The sequence below is a fragment of the Pseudophryne corroboree genome, chromosome 1 (assembly GCF_028390025.1).
Source record: "Pseudophryne corroboree isolate aPseCor3 chromosome 1, aPseCor3.hap2, whole genome shotgun sequence".
NCBI classification, from domain to species: domain Eukaryota; kingdom Metazoa; phylum Chordata; class Amphibia; order Anura; family Myobatrachidae; genus Pseudophryne; species Pseudophryne corroboree.
In genome coordinates, this window is record NC_086444.1 from 1,034,739,636 (window position 1) to 1,034,763,781 (window position 24,146).

The 24,146-nt window shown below is 46.0% G+C and overlaps 1 protein-coding gene and 1 long non-coding RNA gene across 3 annotated transcripts in view; one reads left to right on the forward strand and one right to left on the reverse strand.

Annotated features, from left to right (window-relative positions):
* Positions 1-24,146, forward strand: part of LOC134923608 (uncharacterized) — a 211,205-nt gene that overhangs the window by 37,396 nt on the left and 149,663 nt on the right. The window lies entirely within an intron of this gene.
* The window catches only part of PDLIM3 (PDZ and LIM domain 3), a 170,260-nt gene continuing 147,336 nt past the window's right edge, over positions 1,223-24,146 (reverse strand). For both annotated transcript variants that reach the window (XM_063920766.1, XM_063920765.1), the window contains 3 exons: positions 20,253-20,383; positions 19,942-20,050; positions 1,223-2,502 (listed from right to left, as the gene is read on the reverse strand). In XM_063920766.1, coding sequence (XP_063776836.1) covers positions 2,313-2,502; positions 19,942-20,050; positions 20,253-20,383 — 430 coding nt within the window. In that variant the 3' untranslated portion in view covers positions 1,223-2,312. The remainder of the gene's footprint in view (positions 2,503-19,941; positions 20,051-20,252; positions 20,384-24,146) is intronic.

Below are 24,146 nucleotides of genomic sequence, written 5' to 3' on the forward strand. Positions count from 1 at the left end.
GACCAACCCTTATCTTCAGTGTTCTCCATAATTGTGTTTATTCTGCTAATGTGTACGCAGCTGCGATTGAGTTTGCAATGAGTCCGGTGGGTGTCTCTTTTCATTCCTGGGTGGCAGCTTCACTTGCTAACATCAGTAATTCCATAACCTAGAGAATCGCAATTTCAATTGCATTTACGTACAAACATGAGTTATGGGTGATCATTCCGAGTTGATCGCTCGCTAGCAGTTTTAGCAGCCATGCAAACGCATTGTCGCCGCCCACTGGGGAGTGTATTTTAGCTTTGCAGAAGTGCGAATGCCTGTGCTGCAGAGCGCCTGCAAAAACATTTTGTGCAAAACAAGACCAGCCCTGAACTTACTCTTCGTGTGCGTTGATTCTAACGTTGGAGGGTTGGCTTTTGACGTCACACACCACGCCTGCGTTTTCCCTGGCATGCCTGCGTTTTTCTAAGCACTCCCTGAAAACGGTCAGTTGACACCCAGAAACGCCCCTTTCTTGTCAATCTTCTTGCGGCCGCCAGTGCGAATGAAAACGTCGCTAGAACCTGTGCAAAACCACAAAGGCCTTTGTACCCGTACGTCACGTGTGCGCATTGCGGTGCATACGCATGCGCAGAAATGCCGATTTTTAGCCTGCGAACAACGGCAGCTAATGATCAACTCGGAATGACCCCCATGGTGTGTACACACTGAGATATTTTCTTACGATTTTGACGATATAGTCAAAATCGTAAGAAAAGTTAGTGCAGATCGCAAGGTGCGCGGTCCCGCGCAGTCGGCTTCGCAACCCTAGATAGACTGTGCAGGCAAGTCAGTTTTGACTATCTCGTAGAAAAGATAGTCAAAACTGACTCTTAGCCAAAATCGCACATAGTCAGTATCGCAAGCACACTCATTATGTGCTTGCGATGCCGACCTAGCCCCTGTCGCATAGTGAGAATCGGGGTTAGCCCGAATCTCACCTTGTGTATGCACCTTTAAGCCATTAGTACAGTGTTCTTAGCACATGTTGGTCATGGTGCTCCAAATTACGACTCCAGAAAACTTTCATACATTCTTAATAATGCCTTTCTAAACTTAAAAGCATCTTCTAAATATGGGGCCACATACATATGATATATATGGACATTTATATTTACAATTACTGATCTTGCTGTATTCTCTATCTTTTCTCCAAGGCACCAAATGATCATGCACACACATACAACTTAGTCGATACTTTATTTAAATATTTTATTTTTAATTATGTAACAAAATAAGACACATTCAATATTACCTGCTGTGTAACTAAAAAGTCTATAACACTATAATTACATGTCATGTATCAGTCTTCACGTTTGAAAGCTTAACAAAGCAGCAGAAACTTTCAAGCATGGAGTAGACTGTAGTCTAAAGGCTCTGTATCATGTACTATGAGTCATGCTAAAATGCAGCTATTGTTATCATTGTGCAGAATTATTATTAAACTGAAAAATGCAGATTGCAGTAAATATGTCAACATTTAGATATTTCCAGCTGTTTGGTTAATGGATACAAGTGGACTGTGGAACTAATACCAGAGAAGAAATACAGTGCATTATAAGGCAGTATGCTCTACAAGCAACTTTGTCATTGATAAACCAATTGAAATGCAAGATATATGCTGAAGTGTTGGCATATGACGTAGAAGATAATGTAAATTATAGTTTTTTTAAATGACATTTATGGACAAAGATGATAAACAGATTATTATTAGAAAATTATATATTAGAAATATGACTAGTTGCTATGCGTTACTGTGCACTTACAAAAACATCCCCCTTTACTCTGAGTAATTATAAATTGCATTTACAAAAATCTAGGTGGTAGCAATTTGCGCATTGGTGTTCATAACTAAGCTTCAGTGTCTCATTTTTCTTTTGTAACTAACATTCCCCTATTTAGCGAAAACTTCTCAGAGTAGGCTGGGATTGTGAGAATCACATTCTGCATGTGTACTACACAAAATTATCTTTCTAGTTGTGATTGTGCCGTGGTTTTACGTGCCATAAAAAATGTACAGTAATTGAAGCTTTAATCTGTGGGGAAAAAAAAACGTTTTATAAAAGCACTTGCTGAATGTTGCCAGATAATTTGATATACTGTAAGCTTTAAAAAATCCCATTCGTTTTCAAACCTTAATTGCTTTAGGAAGTGTCAGTGAATTAATTTCAGTTTTTAAATTGCTGATTAATCTTTCAATGTTATGCTCCCTAAAAGCCATTGTATCTATGTAAAGCCCTTTTGTCATTTATGAAATCTTTCAGTCTTATGTTTAATGTTGCCTGCATTTAAGCCTTTGGATAGACAGTGACAGCATCATATCCCTCTGGCGGTCTCGTGCGTGCTCTCGCATGGGCTTCACAATACAGCTGTCCCTCCACAAAGAAGTAACCTTTCTGTTTCAGATTCAAGTTGCAGTCTGCGCACACAAAGCATTCAGGGTGACGGAACTTGTCCCGAGCCTTCACCACAGTGCCCCTATTTTCAGTAGTACAAGAAATTAGACATTTGATTAAATGGATGTACATCGGAATTGCACCTTATATCCTTGTTATTACTTCTTATATAAGGATTGGAATTGTATATGCTTGTTATTAAAGTTTATACAGTACAGTTACTTTCAGAAATGTCACATTGTGTATAACTCGAACGATATGCTGTGGCCTTGATGTTTGCAGCAAAAGAACATACAGGGATGGATCCAGAACAAAATGAAAGGGGGGGTGGGCATCATCATAACAGGAGTAGGGGTGGGGGATGCACTCCTGGAAAAGAGGGTGTAGCATTACAACAAGGGTGTGGCATCACAAGAGGCATGGCCGCATAGGGAATGTTGTATACATATGATGGGGAGAGGGTGATGCCTTGGAGAGGCAGAGGGTGACAGCAGAGAGAGGGTGATAGGAAGATAGTGACGCAGGGGAGAGGCAGAGGGTGACAGGGTGAGTTAGTGGGAGATGGAGAGGCAGTGGGTTACAGGGAGAAGCAGAGGGTGACAGCGAGATACAGTGGGTGATGCCTGAGAATGGGTGACAGAGGAAGGCAGTGTGTTACGCCAGGGTAAGGGTGACGGATAAGGATAGTGGTAGATGGAAAGGCAGTGGGTGACAGGAAGAAGGTGATAGGGAGAAGCAGTAAGTGACGGAGAGGGTGACAGGACAGGGAGAATCAGAGGGGTGACAGGGAGAGACACTGGGAGACGGAGAGAGGCAGGTGACAGTGAGAGGCAGTGGGTGATAGTAGAGGCAGATATAGGTAGTGGGTACCAGGGAGAGGCAGGGGTGACAGTGAGAGGAAGTGGGTGAATCGGGAGTCAGTATATGACAGCTGTTAGGTGGCTGCAGGCAGAGACATACGTTTACTAACTGTTGGGTTTGGAGGATGGGCTCACAGTAGAACAGCATGGCTGGCTTGGTTAGCTCAATCTGGGAGAAGACCAAGCGCACAGGAACTGCACTCACAACAGCTCCTTCTATCCTCCCTGCTGAGATCCTGACATCCGGGCAGCACCACCTTCCCCTCGGCAGCCAGCCAATCCCAGCCACACAAGAGTCAGAGAGGAGGAATCAGGGAGAGATGAGGGGAGGCCTCCCTACCCTTACTCCACCTCTTCCTCTGGTAGGACCACATCCTGTTCATTACGGCCCACGGAGCAGCGGTGCGGCAGCATACTAATGAGTTTGTTTGATTCATCATGTAGCCACTAGCTGCAGATCCCTCAATAGCGGCTGTCCCTGGGGCAATGCACCTGCTGCACTACAGCTAGTTCTGACCCTGGGGAGGGCTGACAAGGTGACTGACAGCCAGCAGCCATTGCTTAAATAAAAATGGGGGGAAAAAGAAAACTCCCAAATGACATGGGGGCACGTGCTCTGGTGCCCCTCCTGAAGCCGCCTAGGCATACTTATAAAGTTGGGATATATATGCACCTTCTTGTGTACTATAAGATCTTTTGTGGGTGCATGGTTTTTCTCTTACATCCTAGAGGATACTGGGGTTCCATTTAGTACCATGGGGAATACACGGGTCCACTAGGAGCCATGGACACTAAGAATTTGATAGTGTGTGCTGGCTCCTCCCTCTATGCCCCTCCTACCAGACTCAGTCCAGTAAATGTGCCCGGAGGAGCCGGTCACGCTTATGGAAGCTCCTGAAGAGTTCTCTGCATTTATTTTATATGTTTGTTAATTCAGGCAGGGCTGGTTGACACCAGCCTGCCTGGTTTGTGGGACTTAGGGGGAGAACGGCCCAACCTCTTGAAGGGTTAATAGTCCCATTGCCCGCTGACAGGACACTGAGCTCCTGAGGGAACTATTTGCAAGCCCCACCACGGCGAGCGTACATTTCGGCAGCACGCCACCACCCCTAACATAGCCAGAAGAAAGAAGAGAGGTGAGTACTAAGCCAGCCTCCCGTCTAGCGGGTCGCCGGACATTATTGCGGCATGAGGGTACGGATGGGCACGGTTTACCTCAACGGTACCAGGGGGTCATCCTGGGGTTGGGGGCTCAATCCCCTCCCATTTGTCCGCAAAGACTATCTCTAGCCCATATCCTGCAGTCTGACGCTGACGGGTCAGACATGGAGGAGGGTGAGGTGGATTTGGAGGGGAGGGGGGATTCTACTCTGACACAGGGAATTGAGGCTCTTTTAGAGGCTATCAGAGATGTTCTGCAAATTTCTGATAAGGTGTCAGAGGAGTGTGAGGAATCTTATTTTAATGTAAAAAAAAAGTCCTCAGTCACTTTTCCTGCATCAAAGGAATTGAATACCCTGTTTGAAGAACCGTGGGTTAATCCAGATAAGAAATTTCAAATCCCTAAAAGGTTGCTTTCATCTTTCCCTTTTCCTCTGGAGGATAGGAAAAAATGGGAAAATCCGCAAATAGTGGATGCATCAGTCTCTAGTATGGTGGCCAATCCCGGAATCAGGATCGGCGGGATCCCGGGATTTAGGCCCAAAAATGGCCGGGATTCAATCCCGGGATTGGAAGCTCCAATTCCGGGGATTGAGGGATCAGCGTTGAGCGTCCACAGGACGCTCAGACGCTGGCCGGCTTCCTCCTTCTGGGTCCCCAGCGCAGCGTGAGAGATCACGCTGCGCTGTCAGGAGCCGCCAGCAGCGATCAAAGGATGATTCCCTCCCTCCCGTCGCCCTCGGTATATGGTAAATTATATGTGCGGGGCGAGTGGGCGGGCACCTATCTAAAAGCCAATCCCGGGTATCCCGGGATTGCCCATTTTTCAAATCCCGGTACCCGGGATTGAAAAAATGGCCCGTGATTGGCTTCCCTAGTCTCTAGGCTGTCACATGAAATTATATTGCCTGTCCCTGGTGCAGCCTCCCTCAAAGATACGGCTGATCGTAAAATTGAGACTACGCTCAAATCATTGTACACAGCTGCAGGGTGGCCCAAAGACCCACTAGTGCATGTGTGTGGATCACAAAAGACATTGCCTAATTGAGGGGTTAGATTCATTCCTTGTCTAGGGGGGATGTTGTTTTACTCCTGCAGCATATACAGGACTCTGCAAACCTTATCATGGAGGCCATAAAAGAGATTGGTTTGCTTAATGCATGCACCACCGCTATGGCAGTGTCAGCACGCAGTGGCCTGTGGCTACACCAGTGGACTGCTGATGCGGACTCCAGGAAAGGCATGGAAGGCCTGACATTCATAGGAGAGGTCTTGTTTGGAGACGAACTAGACAAATTGATCTCCAAAGTTACTGCGGGTAAGTCTACTTATCTTCCTTCCGTAGCTCCCCAGCCAGGAAAGCTTATTCAGCTTAAAAATTACAGTCCTTTCGGACAGCCAAGTTTAAGGGAAAATCCAGAGGCAGTTCTACATTTCCCAGAGGTGCAAGAGGTAAACCACGCAAACCAGCAGCTGCAGGTGCTCAGGAACAGAGCTCAGGCTCTGCTTCCTCAAAGCCTTTAGCATGACGGAGGACCGCGAGGCCTGGAGGGCTGTCAGGTGGGAGCCCGACTAAAATTCTTCAGTCACATCTGGTCAAGTTCGTGCCAGGATCCCTGGGTCATAGATCTTATTTCCCTGGGCTACAGACTGGAGTTCCAAGACCTCCCACCTCACAGAGTCTTCAAATCAGGCTTACCAGCTTCACAAGAGGCAAGTATAACTTTACAGCAGGCCATCCAAAAACTGGTACAGACTCAAGTCATTGTTCCAGTTCCACCTCATCTGCACAACAAGGGATACTATTCCAACTTGTTTGTAGTACCGAAACCGGACAGTTCGGTACGACGTGTTCTGAACCTCAAGTCCTTGAATCCGTTCTTAAAAGTGTTCAAGTTCAAGATGGAGTCTCTGAGAGCGGTGATCTCAGGTCTGGAGGAAGGGGAATTCCTTGTGTCTCTGTATATCAAGGATGCATACCTTCACATTCCGATCTGGCCGCCTCATCAGGATTATGTACGGTTTGCACTATAGGACTGTCACTACCAGTTCCAGGCCCTGCCATCTGGTCTCTCAACGGCACTGAGAGTATTCACCAAAGTTATGGCGGAGATGATGTTTCTCCTTCGCAAGCAGGGAGTGAACATAATTCCGTACCTGGACGATCTTCTGATGAAGGCGCCGTCCAGGGAGAGGTTGCTGGACAGCATTGGTCTCTTAACCAAACTTCTCCAGGATCACAGGTGGATTCTGAACTTTCCGAAATCTCACATAGATCCAACACAGAGGCTCTCATTCCTGGGAATGATACTGGAAACGGAGTCGCAGAAAGTGTTCCTTCCATTGGAAAAGGCATTTTCAGTTGAATCCAATCGATGGTTTGGGATGTTCTGAACCCGGATATCGGTGCATCTGTGCATTTGACTTCTGGGGAAAATGGTGGCCTCTTACGAGGTGCTTCAATACGGAAGGTTTCACGCAAGACCCTTCCAGCTCGATCTGTTGGACAAATGGTCCGGATCGCATCTTCACATGCACCAGACGATCCGTCTGTTGCCAAAAGCCAGGGTCTCCCTTGTGTGGTGGCTACAGATTTCTCAGCTCATCGAGGGTCGGAGGTTCGGAATTCAGGACTGGATCCTGTTAACCACGGATGCGAGCCTCAGAGGTTGGGGAGCAGTCAATCAGGGGGTGCAGTTTCAAGGAGTCAGGAAGTCACCCTTCCAATCAACATTCTGGAACTCAGGGCCATATACAATGCCCTTCTGCAGGCCTCTTATCTCCTTCAGGATCGGGCTATTCAGGTCCAGTCGGACAATGTGACAGCAGTGACGTACATAAACTGACAGGGTGGAACGAAAAGCAGAGCAGCAATGTCAAAGGTGTCAAGAATTCTCCTCTGGGCAGAAAAAAACACTGTGACGTTGTCGGCGGGCTTCATTCTGGGAGTAGACAACTGGGAAGCAGACTTCCTCAGCAGACACGACCTACACCCGGGGGAGTGGGGCCTTCACCCGGAGGTGTTCAGGTGCTTGAATCGTCGGTGGGGATATCCACACATCAACATGATGGCCTCTCATCTCAACAAGAAGCTCAAGCGGTATTGTTCCAGGTCAAGAGACCTACAGGCAGTGGCGGTGGACGCTCTGACGACTCCATGGGTCTATCAGATGGTGTACGTGTTTCCTCCACTTCTCTGATCCCAAGAGTTCTGAAAAGAATAAAAAGGAAAAAGGTTCAAGCAATTTTCATTGCTCCGGACTGGCCAAAAAGGGCCTGTTACGCGGACCTCCTTGAGATGCTCCTCGAAGATCCGTTGCCTCTACCTAACAGCGTAAAAAGTACGTAGAGTGTGTATTAAGTATAGCGGCCGCAGCGGCTCCATGGTAAAGTGTATTTAAGGTGTGTTTAAGGTATAGCTTTCATTCCTGAAGATAAATCAGCATTATCAATTGGGGGCTCCTCCGGTTTTCCACATACTTACTACCTAACAGGTCACAGCAGACTTAATCTATCCACAAAGGGTGGACAGAAAGTATCCTACGTATCCTTTTCCTGGTCGATGGATGCACTGAAAACCCTACTTGATTGCTGATTAGATGGCGTCTGCTCTGTATGGTTTGTAGAGATGCTGGTAGAACTCGTAAGGTAAACAGGAAAAAAAGCTATTTAAAATCTGTGAATTTTTTTGGCGCCAAAAGCGTACACGGCACCCATACTTTGCATACTCTCTCACATTGTTGCCATAACATTCAGATTGCTAGATTCATCTGGACCTGTGTGAAACCGGAGACATTTGTTGCTATATAGTTAAAAATAAAATAAGTATTTAAGGAAGTAAGAGTAAAATCACAAAACGCGGTTCTGGCCCAGTAGTAAGAGGGTTAAAACGGAACAAGTGTGGATTGTGTTTAGTGGGCAATAGTAGTTTTATTGCTCACATTTATAGAATTGTATGATTTGTGCTATTGCGGACGTACGGTTTTGTACACATGTCTCAGACACAGTACGGAACTGCACACGCAGCGTAAGAGACACGCACGATCGCATGTTTACGCAAATTGCGTAAGAGTACGGGCGCTACGTAAAAATTACACAATAGTTCGTTTAGTTTAAAGGTGGGACAGTAGCCACGCTACAATAGCACAAAACTACCCGGTTTCTAAAAAAGAATTTTTTTTAGTATAAAAACAAAATTTAGTATAAATAATTTTTTTTTTAAAAATTGCCTCTGGGGGTAAAGCTGCCAACTTGAATGAATCCAAATTTTCTGTACAGAAAAACAAAGTGTATTTGAGTGAGCGAATGCAGGATTGAGTGGATACTGAACCCAAGAACTGAAGTGGTCTGAAGTGGTAACACTGGGTTAGTAGAGGCCCGGTGGCGTAGGGTTCGCTACCCTGCGTTATTAGGAACTGAAGTGGTCTGAAGTGATCCCATACAACTGAAGTGGTCTAAAGTGGTTTGGAGTGGTCTAGGCTAAAGTGGTCTACAGCAATTGTAGGGCATATAGATAACTAGTATCTATAGGCTGTGCTATTGCATCGCATGTCCGTTTGTTCTGCACAGCACAACGTGATACCATTGTGTCATATGCGCTGTGGAAGAGCATACGCAGACGTGATTGTATAGACAAAGGGGTTTTTCTTTGATAACGTCGGGAAATGTCCCTGGTGGGCTTCACTGGAAAGGGTGAAGGATAGTTAACTAATTTCTCTGTTTTTCACCCTACAAACAATTCTAGTTGAAAGATACCGAAAAGGAATTTTTCGCTGCCTCTCTCAGGAAAATATTCCAAACAGAACTTCCACCGAAAGAAATTACGGTGTTGTAAGGTCTAATAGGAGCCCTAAGTTGGGTACATTGCGATCCGCTACCAACAGTGTATAGTTGTACTGGCCAGCGTGGGCGAGAGCGAGTGGAAGGCACTCAGGGATACTTCCACCGTCTACTTATATTGAGTATTTTGGTGTTTGTGGGAATTTTTTTTAAAGTTATTAGAAAAGACCCACAAATATGGGAGCCAGTTGCTCAAGAAAAAGATGGGTAAGATGGACTACTGCGCACTAGGAGAAAAATTGCTGCACACTAAGAATATCAATTAGCATACACCATATGTGTCGAAAAATTGAATTTGAAGAAAAAGATGATATCTATGGTGAGCGCTATTTTTCTCAAGGAGGTAGCAATGATGATCATAAAACAAAGTCTAGTTTATAACAAAAAAGACAAATGTTTTATTTTTGGACATCCATGGTTATAAAGTGACACAGTGCACATAACATGGCTCAAACAATAACATGTATTAAAATGATGTATTGCACAGACCCTTAATTTGTAAACATTAGCATTGTAAATATTAAAGGAGAGTCTTTGTGCAAGATTTTTTATCAATGGTGAGACTTCTGACTCATACCGTTTTGGGTATGTGGTGTGTGCCTTGATGTTAAAAGGTGGGTTCCAGCCTGGAGTGGGACCTTCAATCTTCTTTGGACCTCTACCGGTGTTTTCGCTGCATCCATCTGCGATTGGGTCAAGTGTGTGGTGTGTTGCTGGGCTGCCCGGCTGGAACCCACCTTTTAACATCAAGGCACACACCACATACCCAAAACGGTATGAGTCAGAAGTCTCACCATTGATAAAAAAATCCTGCACAAAGACTGTCCTTTAATGTTTACAATGCTAATGTTTACAAATTAAGGGTCTGTGCAATACATCATTTTAATACATGTTATTGTTTGTTTGAGCCATGTTATGTGCACTGTGTCACTTTATAGCCAGTTGCTCAAGTAAGAGACGTTTAGACAGGGTTCAGGCAGAATTGTGGCCAAAAGGTTTATCATGTGTGAAAAATATGGTTCACACACAGAAGTTTTATGCAATGAGTGGGTATGTATGACTAACAATGATAGGGTACCATTCCCTAGGGTGGGCAGCTTTGAACCAGAGGTATTACAGAACTTAAGGTTAAGGATATGTCTGATAAAATCCAAGAAACAAAGGATTAAACATACAGATTGTTTAAATTTATGGCAACAGGAGGGGGATATGCAAAGGGAATTAGCTCGCGCAGCAGGTTCCAAACCTAGCAGGAAAGCAATGGCGACCGCACCACCACCACCATATATTGTGGAGGAGAAAGTGGCTACAGACAATGGTACATTGGTACAGGATAGGAGAGTAATTGATAAATGTACTAATGCTAACCCTTGCCAGTTGTATCCCATTTTAAATTTTCCCCAGGACTGCGAGCAGGAAGATGAGCCCAGCACGATATCGGCACTCTCTCTAGCAGCCACCATACAAGACACTCAGGTGGGCACGGTCCAACCAACAAGAGCAGTAGTCAGGCCCCCTAGCGGAGGGATAAGTGAGGTCGTGTCCACAGGTAAGTACGGTACCATACATTATGCAGAGACAATGGCACCTCACATTGTAGAATCAAACCAGAATGATGTAATTGAGTTAAATCCTGTCAGGGTGATAGCAGTCCCCAATGGGAAGACTGACGCTCAGGGAGTCACTGCCATCAGGAACATTGCCATGCATTGTCCTTGGTCCCGGGCAGAGTTAAGGTCAATTATGTCAGAATTTCCCGATCCCAGAAAAGATCTAGTCGCATGCCAGAGGTTCATTAAAGAGTTAGGTAACGTCAACGAACCCACGAACAAAGATTGGCGAACAGTGCTACGGGTATGTTTACCTTCAAATATTGACCCCGCGAAATTCATAACCGATTGTAAGTTAGACGCAGAAGTACCTCTCACTGATGAATACAATCAGGAGAATGTACGGCAAATCAATCTGCAATTAGGAGTATATTTCCCTACTGTTGTCAAATGGAATAAAATCTTTTCCATAAGACAAAAGGAAGGTGAAACGGCATCCGAATATTTCCATCGAGCACTGCAGGAAATGGCTAGATACACTGGGATCGAGGACATTAGAGACAATGTACATCACAGGGAGGTAGCTGTTTCAGTATTAATGGACGGGTTGAAGGAGGCACTGAGAACAAGGGTACAGACCTCTCTACCAAACTGGAGAGGTATCTCGGTGGCTGCATTGAGAGAGTCCGCTGTCGAGCATGATAGGAACATCAGTAAGCACAGGGAGTCACAGGGGGAAAAGCTGATGACGCTAAGTATACAGGCCCTTACGGCAAAACCCCATCAGCCGAAAACCCAGACCCCTGTTGATTGGAAAAGACCTAGAGTATGCTACGCTTGTAAAAAGGAAGGACATTTTGCCCAGGATTGTAGGAATAAAGGTACACATAACGTAAACCGACCCCCTAGACCAGAATACGGACCTCACTACAATTCACATAATTGGGATCAGGAACCATATAGGAGAGGTTATGAGCTACATGCAGGAGAAACAAGGAGGTACCCACCAAGGAGAGACTGGCAGGCCTCCGAAAACTCACAGCTACCCTCCTCACAAATTGTAGCTGCCAATGCGCTGTGGGAGGGTCTCACCACACAATAGGGGTTGGGCCACACCTATAGTCTGCAGCCAGTGAAGTTAATTGCTAGCCTTGGAAGTGAACCTGAGGTCACGGTTGATGTAGCTGGTGTACCATTACCTTTTCTTGTAGACACAGGGGCGGCCAGGTCAGTGTTAAATTCGACAGTAGGTATAAAAACCATGGGTAAAACAATTTCGGCAATGGGAGTAACAGGAACTGTGCAACAATACCCTTTGAGTAGACCTGCAGAGATTACGATAGGGCCCTTGCAAACCAAACATTCTTTCCTGTTGGCTGCATCGGCTCCGACTAATCTACTCGGGAGAGATTTATTATGTAAAATGCGGTGTGTCATATACTGTACTCCTGAGGGTGTCTTCTTGGATATACCTGGGAACCACGCTCAAGAAGTACAAGATATACTAGACACCCCTCAAAGGCTAATGTCACATTCTACTGTTATAGACAAGTGTCCATCAAAGGTAGAGGAAATTATCTCACAAATACCGGGTTCCCTTTGGACCAAAGATGGACAAGACACTGGATTGATGGCGAATGTAGCTCCAGTAGCAGTGCAAGTAAAAGATGGTAGGATAGCTCCAAAAATCCCTCAGTATCCTCTGAAGCCAGAGGTAGAATTAGGAGTGTACCCCGTCATAGAGCGGTTGCTACAACAGGGCATCCTAGTCAGGACGTCCAGCACTGCCAATAGTCCCATCTTCCCTGTGAAAAAGAGTGGGGGGGAGGGATTACAGGCTAGTGCAGGATCTAAGGGGGATAAACAAGATAGTTGAGAGCCAATTCCCCGTAGTGCCCAATCCAGCTGTCATCCTCATGCAAATTCCCTCTACTGCAAAATTCTTCACTGTCATCGACCTCTGTTCTGCCTTCTTTTCTGTCCCTCTGCACCCTGACAGCCAATATCTTTTTGCTTTTACATACAGCGGAGTACAGTACACCTAGACTCGTCTCCCCCAAGGTTTCATTGACAGCCCGAGTATTTTCTCCCAGGCTTTGCATGACTATTTACAATCCTTTCAACCTGAGAGTGGATCAGTGCTAACACAGTATGTCGATGACTTATTGTTGTGTTCTGACTCACTCGAATCGCCCTTGAAAGACACGAAACAGCTTCTGTTTCATCTTTCCCAAACGGGACACAAGGTTTCAAAGGATAAGTTGCAGTTGTGCCAGACCAGGGTAAAATATTTGGGACATTGCTTGACTCAAGGACTTAGACACCTCACCGCTGATAGAATACAGGCGATTCGCGACATGACTCTTCCACAAACGCAGCAACAGATCCGCACTTTCCTTGGAATGTGTGGGTACTGCCGAAATTGGATTCCAGGGTTCTCTATACTGGCTTTACCTTTGCAAGAAAAGGTTTCTTCAAACAAACCAGAACGGGTCTCGCACACAGATGAGTCCGAACTGGCCTTTGAGAGACTCAAACAGTGCCTATCACAGGCACCTGCATTAGGTATGCCAGATTATGTGAAGCCCTTTGAATTATTCGGTACAGAAAGTGCAGGGTGCGCAGCAGGAGTTTTAACCCAGAGACATGGTGATGCCAGCAGGCCGGTAGCTTACTACAGTGCACAGTTGGACACTGTAGCGCGGTCTCTCCCCACATGCTTGCGAAGTGTTGCAGCGATAGCTTTGCTAGTAAATAAAAGCGAGGACGTAGTGTTAGGACACAACCTGACCATCCATACACCTCATGCAGTATCAGCCTTACTGAACTCCGCCCAAACCAGACATGTCTCATCTGCTCGGATTTCAAAGTAGGAATTATCACTGATGGCCCCTGTAAACATCACCATTAAGAGATGCAGCTCACTAAATTCTGCAACTTACTTGCCAAGTGTGCCTGGACAGGCACAAAGGGTGGAGGATGAGAATGATGGTGAAGGAGGATTTAGTGTAGACACTGATACGCATGAGTGTATGGAATACCTGAATCAGACTTTCACCGCGAGACCTGACATCAGTGACAGCCCACTGGAAGGGGTAGACTTTACCTTCTACACTGATGGTAGTTGCCACAGACAAATGGACTCGGGGGACCTGTGTACTGGATATGCAGTTGTAGACGACAGAGGTATCATAGAAGCTAAACCCATGGGCCCACCGCACTCAGCACAAGTTGCTGAGTTGGTCGCCCTAACCAGAGCGTGTGAATTGGCCAAGGGTAAGTCAGCTAATATATACACAGATTCTAGGTATGCCTTTGGAGTGGTGCATGATTTCGGGGCCCTATGGCGCCTCAGAAATTTTATGACAGCAGCTGGCACACCTGTAGCGCATGCGTCCCACATAAAAAGACTTCTAACAGCGATACAGGAACCAGACAGAGTGGCTGTTATCAAGTGCAAAGCACATACAACCAAGACCCAATTTCACTTGGTAACAGCCGGGCAGACGAAGCTGCTAAATCAGCAGCCAGCACCCCTATACAAACGAACATCACACCACTGATGACATTTAACACGATCAACACACAACAATTAATTGAAATGCAAGATTTGTATTCATTACAGGAAAAGGCAGTCTGGAGGTCAAAGGGATATGGCCAGGAATCCTCGGGACTGTGGACAGATGGACAAGGTAAGCCAGTGGCCCCCACAGCATATCTTCCAAGCTTAGCTGAGGCGGCACACGGTCTGACTCATCTGGGTAAAGAGGGTATGTGTAAGCTGGTGAGAGCCTACTGGTGTGCGCCAGGATTCTCTTCTCATGCAGGTAAGAGAGCAATGACATGTTTTACTTGCTTGAGGAAGAATATTGGAAAGTCAATACCAACAGAGCCATCCCATATCCCTCCAACAGACGGACCTTTTCAGGTAATACAAATCGATTTCATACAGTTACCACCCTGTAGGAATTTAAAATATTTGTTAGTTTGTATTGACGTATTTTCTAACTGGGTAGAAGCGTTCCCTGCTGCCACAAATACTGCTACGTTCACTGCAAAGAAAATTGTGCAGGAATTTGTGTGTAGATATGGTATCCCTAAAATAATTGAAAGTGATAGGGGTACCCATTTTACAGGTGAAGTCTTTCAGGTCATGTGCAAGCTGATGGGAATTAATAGCAAGCTGCATACTACGTACCGTCCACAGGTGAGTGCAAAGGTGGAGAGAGTGAATAGCACTATTAAGAACAAGCTGAGCAAATTAATGGTGGAAACTGGATTGTCGTGGCCAGAAGCTTTGCCACTAGTGTTGTACAGCATCAGAACCACTCCCAGGTCTCCCCTTAACCTATCACCCTTTGAAATTCTTTTTGGTCGACAACCTCATGTAATGATAGACCCCCAGGATGTTTTGAAATGTAATAATGAAGTGACTGTGGGTTGGGATGAGCCAGCAGCTGAGAAATCAACAAAGAAATTTAAAGCTGGTGATTCCTGACCTACCGAACAGTAATTGTCATGACATTGAACCTGGGAATTATGTGATGATTTGAAATTTCTTACGCTCAGGTTGCCTCATTGACAGGTGGGAAGGACCATATCAAGTCTTGTTAACCAGCACAACAGCATTGAAAGTCGCCGAAAGAGAGACTTGGATCCACTCGTCCCACTGCAAGAAGGTCGCTGACCCGGAGAGAACTTGTGACAAAAAGCAGAGTGTAGAGAATCTCGTATCACTGGAGTGTCTGTTCCGGGAAAGTTGAGAGGCAGGACTGTTGAAGGGCATCTGAGCACAGAGAGTAACAAGAGCTAGAACGGTTGTCGTACCACTTTCTTTTTTTCACCTCCCCCTGCATTTTTCCTTTCTTTTCTCCTTCTTATTTTCCTCCTTTCCCCTAACGAAATGGATCGATCACAAGAGACTGCGTTTCGGGTTCTATTAGTAATTCTGGTTTTGATAAGGACAGTTTGTTTTTGTGAGGGTCCCAGAGAGGTCGAGCAGGGATCTGGAATGGGTTCTGATGGCAAGTATGAATTTGTAGGATCTCAGGATCAGCGCATCATTTTGGTAAAGGCTGGCATCAGTAAGCGCTCTGGTAGTCAGGGAGCTCGGAGGCACTGTGAGGGGTTATTGTCTGATGAATATTGTATTTGTAGGAATTGTGAGAAAATAGTTGAGGATGGGTGCATCCAGAGATGTCAGTCCAACCTTAATATCGACATGGACCGTCATCCGTTGAGTGATTACCACTCACTAGTGGGTAAGGTCTTAAACCAGACAGAATGCTGGGTGTGCTCACAGGTACCTCAAGGTCAGAGCAAGTCAGGATTAGTACCATACCCTTTAGCAATAGATGAGGTACTCGAATTACGGGCCGGGAGACCTGTGGACAAGAAATTCAATATTTCTAGGCCCCCTGGTTTGAAGCTCCACCAGTATCATGTAGACAGATCCTTATTGTGTTTCAATATTTCCAATTACCGAAAACCGGGAACTTGGGAAGTGACGTGGAATATACAGACAATGACCTTTTCACACAGAGCTGATAGGATACCCATAGACTCTGAACTTGTACGCCAAATAGCCAACAGGGGGAGGTATTTTCGGTATAGGTATACTCGTGGAAACAAGACCATGTGGGTTGGAAAAGTATCGCCAGGGTATTGTGCCCATATCATCCAGCCCGATACTTGTACTGAGCAGATGGGAGAACTATGGATAGGTTTCTTTACTTGGAAAGTTTGTAATATGGTGATGTCATATTTTGTCCCCTATGTTCTCCCAGATGATGCCTATTTCATATGTGGGAGGAAGGCGTACAAGTGGCTTGCCCCGAGCTCAGAGGGATTGTGTTATATTGGGAGAGTACTACCAGAGGTCATGACCATAACCCATGATAAGATGAAAGACGTTCACCGCAGTGCTCAGGCTCCTTATACTCATACTCACTATGAACACATCATCAAGAGACACCTCATAGATAGGACAGAGCACGCAGCCTCTGATTTGATCCACTAATCCACCGGGATTCAATTCCTTCTCGCATTAGACATCACCCGTACTGCCAGAGGAATTATAAATTATAGGTATATCCATGTGCTAGCGAACTTGATAGATAATATCACTGAGATGTATGACGACACCTTCAGGTATACGGGAAGGGAGTTTCAAGCTTACAAGAAGGAACTGATTCAGCACAGGATGGTCCTAAATTATATTACAGCCGTGACGGGTGGGTACTGTGTTACACTGGCAACCCAATATGGTGTGAAGTGCTGTACGTATATTACCAACAGTACTGACGACCCAACGGAGATCATCGATCAAAAGATGGACGATATCTTGCAGTTGAAGTGGGAGTTCAGGAGGAAACACAACCTTACCTTGGCGACTGAGTAATGAACTGACCGGCTGGGTCTCATGGTTGAACCCACGAAATTGGTTCTCAGGTTTAGGAGAGTGGGCTCAAAATGTTATTATGAGTGTAGGGAAGTTTCTCCTTTGTATCCTGGCAGTCGTCATAATTATTGGTTTGATATTTAGGTGTGTTCGAATTCTGACGCGGCGCAAGCACGGCACAAAGTTGATGAGTCTAAGGAGCGAGGGCGCTGTTACAGCAGCAGATTTAATTTATGACCCATCCATAGAGACAGTGTTATGATAAGGATTGCAAATGAATTTCATGGCCTGTATCTTTCACCCGTTTTTCTTTTGTCTCCCCCTCTGCCCAGATACATCCATCCGGAAAAAGACATCAGCCCTACCCAAAATGTTTATGTGAATGTATTTTACTTATATGTCTTATCTTCATCTCTGCAACCTTCCGTTAATAGCACACATAGTCGACAGGTGATATCCACATATACTAGCACTCACTTATGTTTCCCCCTCCATGTATCATCAACTAAATGTGCACCCCATTTGTTTTAACAAGAAGCCGAAAAGAGCTCGGTAGTGTTTGTTGGCCCATTTACAGACCCTTGATACGGGATGAGAAGGATTTAATGTATACTTCGCAATACCTCGAAGCTTATTTAGAACATATACGGCACAATGATACATGCCCCTCAGACATGGATTCATACATACATGCATTCTACTATCCCACTAGGTCATACATTTCTCACCTACAACTCTCCCCCGACCATCCAAACTTCTGTAGATATTGTGTAGATATTTTTCTGTTTATTGATTAGATAGTGGCAGTTATTGGTGACTGCCAAAGGGTGGACTGTCAAAGTCGAAAAATATTGCAGTACACACATCACGTACAAACTACACACAGATGGCCTCCGCGCGTGTACTTGTTCTGCTGTGCGTGCGCATATCCGCAATTTGCGTATGGTCGCTCCCGCGGTCCTGCGCATTATCGCGTGGTATGAGTATTTACGGTAGAGTTTGTGAACGCATGGAAGGCTATCAAAACACATTACATATTTAATCCAAATAGTGCACAATGTACACATAGTCTCCCTGCACCACATCAGAAAGTAACAGCAGTTTAAATGGTAACAGAACAAAGGGATTCACCTTTACAGAATAGGAGGGGACAGAACAAGGTTATAAGGTGGTGTTTGGTATCCAGCTGTAGGGTATTTTAAGGGTAACATTCCGGTGTTGGTTTGAGGAAGATTGCATGTTCCTGCGGATAGTTATGTGCAGGAGCAGAATATAGATATAAACTGTATTTACTGTACATTATGTATGCGGCGGGAATCCAGAGGAGACCACCCACAAGAGCAGTTGGAACAGACATCGCCCACCTATTCAAACCGACCTATGACCTCTCCTGTACTGTAAATGACCATCCCTGTGTCCAATGGACAAAGAGATTACAGTATCCATTGTGTTAAGTTTTGGATGAATTGTATAAAGAGAGCCTGCTGCAGGCCTGGTCAGACACAAGACTCACAACGTTATCTATCAGATGACGGAGGACCAGACTGGGTAGCGCGGCGAATCCACTCACGTATGTAACATTGACTGTAGCCATTTACTCTGTTATATTGTATTGTTTTGTATTGTAACCCCCTTTCAGCAATAATAGGCTGTGGTGTCGGAACCCAGCGGTTTAATTACAATCTGGTGTCATGTCTTTATTGCCCTGCTAAGGTTTAAAGTGTATTATCATTGCATTGCATAGCTGTTAAGGGTTTACAGTGTATCTCTGGGTGTGTACGCGCTGTGAGTACTTTGTACCGTCAGCACGGCGTTTGTACGCAAAGTCCGTACACAGCACGGGACTCTGTACACTAACAGCGTACAAAGTACGTAGAGTGTGTATTAAGTATAGCGGCCGCAGCGGCTCCATGGTAAAGTGTATTTAAGGTGTGTTTAAGGTATAGCTTTCATTCCTGAAGATAAATCAGCATTATCACCTCTGTGGACCCTCAGTTTGATCAATCAGTTCTGCATGAACCTCAGCACTCTCCCACCTGGTTTGGGAGCTTTGGTACATCCCCATGGTACTAAATGGAACTCCAGTATCCTCTAGGACGTAAGAGAAAATAAGATTTTAATTACCGGTAAATCCTTTTCTCGTAGTCCGTAGAGGATACTGGGCGCCCGCCCGGTGCTTCGTTCTTCCTGCACTGTTACTTGGTTAAGTATTGTTGGTTCAGCTGTTGCTGTTCCTGTTTAAATTTGGGTTAGCATGGCTTTCCTCTGTTTGTGTATGCTGGTTCGGAATCTCACCACTATATTTATCTATCCTTCTCTCAAAGTATGTCCGTCTCCTCGGGCACATTTTCCTAGACTGAGTCTGGTAGGAGGGGCGTAGAAGGAGGAGCCAGCCCACACTATCAAATTCTTCAAGTGCCCATGGCTCCTAGTGGACCCATCTATACCCCAAGGTACTAAACTGATCCCCAGTATCCTCTACGGACTACGAGAAAAGGATTTACCAGTAGGTAATTAAAATCCTATGTTCGTGGGCTGCAACAGGTGGGAAATATGTAATAATTATTAAATGTTTTTAACCATTATCCTATTCAACCCATGAGCTTCATTGAAGCTACATGCCACCACATAATTTTGCTTTCAGCCAAGTGCACTATGCATGTTATCAGTTTAGCAACTTAGAAATTCCTGTGAGCCAGCACCATACTTACACTATTCCATTCCCACATCTGTCACATAGGGGGACCTTCTGCACAGCTGCTGCTCCTGCATTGGGCTTAGAGACTGGAGCTCTAACACTTCTTGTGCCTACAGGGCGGTCTACAAGAAGTACATATATCACACTTCAGTATTTACTAACAATCTACGCACATTTTTGCTCAAATTACACCTATATTTTGCAGTACCGCTGACATGTCTATAATAATAACAACAACTTTTTACGTGTACAATATAGTATTTTAGATTACCTATGATAATATATTTCCCTATTGCTTTGAAAAATGTATATAGGCCTACTTACCAGAGTCATCATCAACCATATCCTGTAGCACCTTGAATGAGCCAGACTGCCTCGGTTTATTTTCATGTTCTGTGTCATCATGAAGGAGCCTGTACACATCTGACTGAGGCACAGACGTTGGTATTGGATCACTAGAAAATAGGAGACAAAAACATTATTTCTCTGACGTCCTAGTGGATGCTGGGGACTCCGTAAGGACCATGGGGAATAGCGGCTCCGCAGGAGACTGGGCACAAAAATAAAGCTTTAGAACTACCTGGTGTGCACTGGCTCCTCCCCCTATGACCCTCCTCCAAGCCTCAGTTAGATTTTTGTGCCCGAACGAGAAGGGTGCACACGAGGTGGCTCTCCTGAGCTGCTTAGTGAAAAGTTTAGTTTTAGGTTTTTTATGTTCACTGAGACCTGCTGTCAACAGGCTTACTGCATCGAGGGACTAAGGGGAGAAGAAGCGAACTCACCTGCGTGCAGAGTGGATTGGGCTTCTTAGGCTACTGGACATTAGCTCCAGAGGGACCGATCACAGGCCCAGCCATGGATAGGTCCCAGAGCCGCGCCGCCGGCCCCCTTACAGAGCCAGAAGACAGGAGAGGTCCGGAAAATCGGCGGCAGAAGACGTCCTGTCTTCAACAAGGTAGCGCACAGCACTGCAGCTGTGCGCCATTGCTCTCAGCACACTTCACACTCCGGTCACTGAGGGTGCAGGGCGCTGGGGGAGGGCGCCCTGAGACGCAATAAAAACACCTTGGATGGCAAAAAATGCATCACATATAGCTCCTGGGCTATATGGATGAATTTAACCCCTGCCAGAATACACAGAAAAACGGGAGATAAGGCCGCCGAGAAGGGGGCGGAGCCTATCTCCTCAGCACACTGGCGCCATTTTCCCTCACAGCTCCGTTGGAGGGAAGCTCCCTGGCTCTCCCCTGCAGTCACTACACTACAGAAAGGGTTAAAAAAGAGAGGGGGGCACTAATTATGCGCAGTATTAAAAATACAGCAGCTATAAGGGGAAAAACACTTATATAAGGTTATCCCTGTATATATATAGCGCTCTGGTGTGTGCTGGCAAACTCTCCCTCTGTCTCCCCAAAGGGCTAGTGGGGTCCTGTCCTCTATCAGAGCATTCCCTGTGTGTGTGCTGTGTGTCGGTACGTTTGTGTCGACATGTATGAGGAGAAAAATGATGTGGAGACGGAGCAGATTGCCTGTAATAGTGATGTCACCCCCTAGGGGGTCGACACCTGAGTGGATGAACTGTTGGAAGGAATTACGTGACAGTGTCAGCTCTGTATAAAAGACAGTGGTTGACATGAGACAGCCGGCTACTCAGCTTGTGCCTGTCCAGACGTCTCATAGGCCGTCAGGGGCTCTAAAGCGCCCGTTACCTCAGATGGCAGATATAGACGCCGACACGGATACTGACTCCAGTGTCGACGGTGAAGAGACAAATGTGACTTCCAGTAGGGCCACACGTTACATGATTGAGGCAATGAAAAATGTTTTACACATTTCTGATAATACGAGTACCACCAAAAAGGGGTATTATGTTCGGTGAGGAAAAACTACCTGTAGTTTTCCTGAATCTGAGAAATTAAATGAGGTGTGTGATGATGCGTGGGTTTCCCCCGATAACAACTGATAATTTCTAAAATGTTATTGGCATTATATCCTTTCCCGCCAGAGGTTAGGGTGCGTTGGGAAACACCCCCTAGGGTGGATAAAGCGCTCACACGCTTGTAAGAACAAGGGTTCTACCCTCTCCTGAGATGGCCGCCCTTAAGGATCCTGCTGATAGAAAGCAGGAGGGTATCCTAAAATGTATTTACACACATACTGGTGTTATACTGCGACCAGCAATCGCCTCAGCCTGGATGTGCAGGGCTGGGTTGGCGTGGTCGGATTCCCTGACTGAAAATATTGATACCCTAGATAGGGACAGTATATTATTGCCTATAGAGCATTTTAAAGGATGCATTTCTATATATGCGTGATGCACAGCGGAATATTTGCCGACTGGCATCAAGTCTAAGTGCGTTGTCCATTTCTGCCAGTAGAGGGTTATGGACACGACAGTGGTCAGGTGATGCGGATTCCAAACGGCATTTGGAAGTATTGCCTTATAAAGGGGAGGAGTTATTTGGGGTCGGTCTTTCAGACCTGGTGGCCACGGCAACAGCTGGGAAATCCACGTTTGTACCCCAGGTCGCCTCTCAACATAAGAAGACGCCGTATTATCAGGCGCAGTCCTTTCGTGGGCAAGCGGGCAAAAGGTTCCTCATTTCTGCCCCGTGATAGAGGGAGAGGAAAAAGGCTGCAGAAATCAGCCAGTTCCCAGGAACAGAAGCCCTCTCCCGCCTCTGCCAAGCCCTCAGTATGACGCTGGGGCTTTACAAGCAGAATCAGGCACGGTGGGGGCCGTCTCAATGAATTTCAGCGCGCAGTGGGCTCACTCGCAATTAGACCCCTGGATCCTTCAGGTGATATCTCAGGGGTACAAATTGGAATTCGAGACGTCTCCCCCTCGCCGTTTCCTAAAGTCGGCTTTACCGATGTCTCCCTCTGACAGGGAGGCAGTTTTGGAAGCCATTCACAAGCTGTATTCCCAGCAGGTGATAATCAAGGTACCCCTCCTGCAACAGGGAACGGGGTATTATTCCACACTGTTGTGGTACCGAAGCCGGACGGCTCGGTGAGACCGATTCTAAATCTAAAATCTTGAACACTTACATACGGAGGTTCAAATTCAAGATTGAGTCACTCAGAGCAGTGATTACGAACCTGGAAGAAGGGGACTACATGATGTCTCGGGACATCAAGGATGCTTACCTTCATGTCCCAATTTACCCTTCTCACCAAGGGTACCTCAGGTTTGTGGTACAGAACTGTCACTATCAGTTTCAGACGCTGCCGTATGGATGGTCCACGGCACCCCGGGTCTTTACCAAGGTAATGGCCGAAATGATGATACTCTTTCGAAGGAAGGGAATTTTAGTTATCCCTTACTTGGACGATTCCCTGATAAGGGTAAGATCCAGGGAACAGTTGGAGGTCGGTGTAGCACTATCTCAGGTAGTGTTGCGGCAGCACGATTGGATTCTCAATATTCCAAGATCGCAGCTGATTCCGACGACTCGTCTTCTGTTCCTAGGGATGATCCTGGACACAGTCCAGAAAAAGGGGTTTCTCCCGGAGGAGAAAGTCAGGGAGTTATCCGAGCTAGTCGGGAACCTCCTATAACCGAGCCAAGTCTCAGTACATCAATGAAAGGGTTCTGGGAAAAATGGTGGCTTCCTACGAAGCAATCCCATTCGGCAGATTCCACGCAAGAACTTTCCAGTGGGACCTGCTGGACAAATGGTCCGGGTCGCATCTTCAGATGCATCAGCGGATAACCCTGTCACCAAGCACAAGGGTGTCTCTCCTGTGGTGGTTGCAGAGTGCTCATCTTCTAGAGGGCCGCAGATTCGACATTCAGGACTGGGTCCTGGTGACCACGGATGCCAGCCTGCGAGGCTGGGGAGCAGTTACACAGGGAAGGAATTTCCAGAGCTTATGGTCAAGCCTGGAGACATCACTTCACATAAATATCCTGAAGCTAAGGGCCATTTACAATGCTCTAAGCTCAGCATGACCTCTGCTTCAAGGTCAACCGGAGTTGATCCATTCGGACAACATCACGGCAGTCACCCACGTAAACAGACAGGGTGACACAAGAAGCAGGAGGGCAAGGCAGAAGCTGCAAGGATTCTTCGCTGGGCGGAAAATCATGTGATAGCACTGTCAGCAGTATTCATTCCGGGAGTGGACAACTGGGAAGCAGACTTCCTCAGCAGACACGACCCCCACCCGGGAGAGTGGGGACTTCACCCAGAAGTCTTCCACATGTTTATAAAA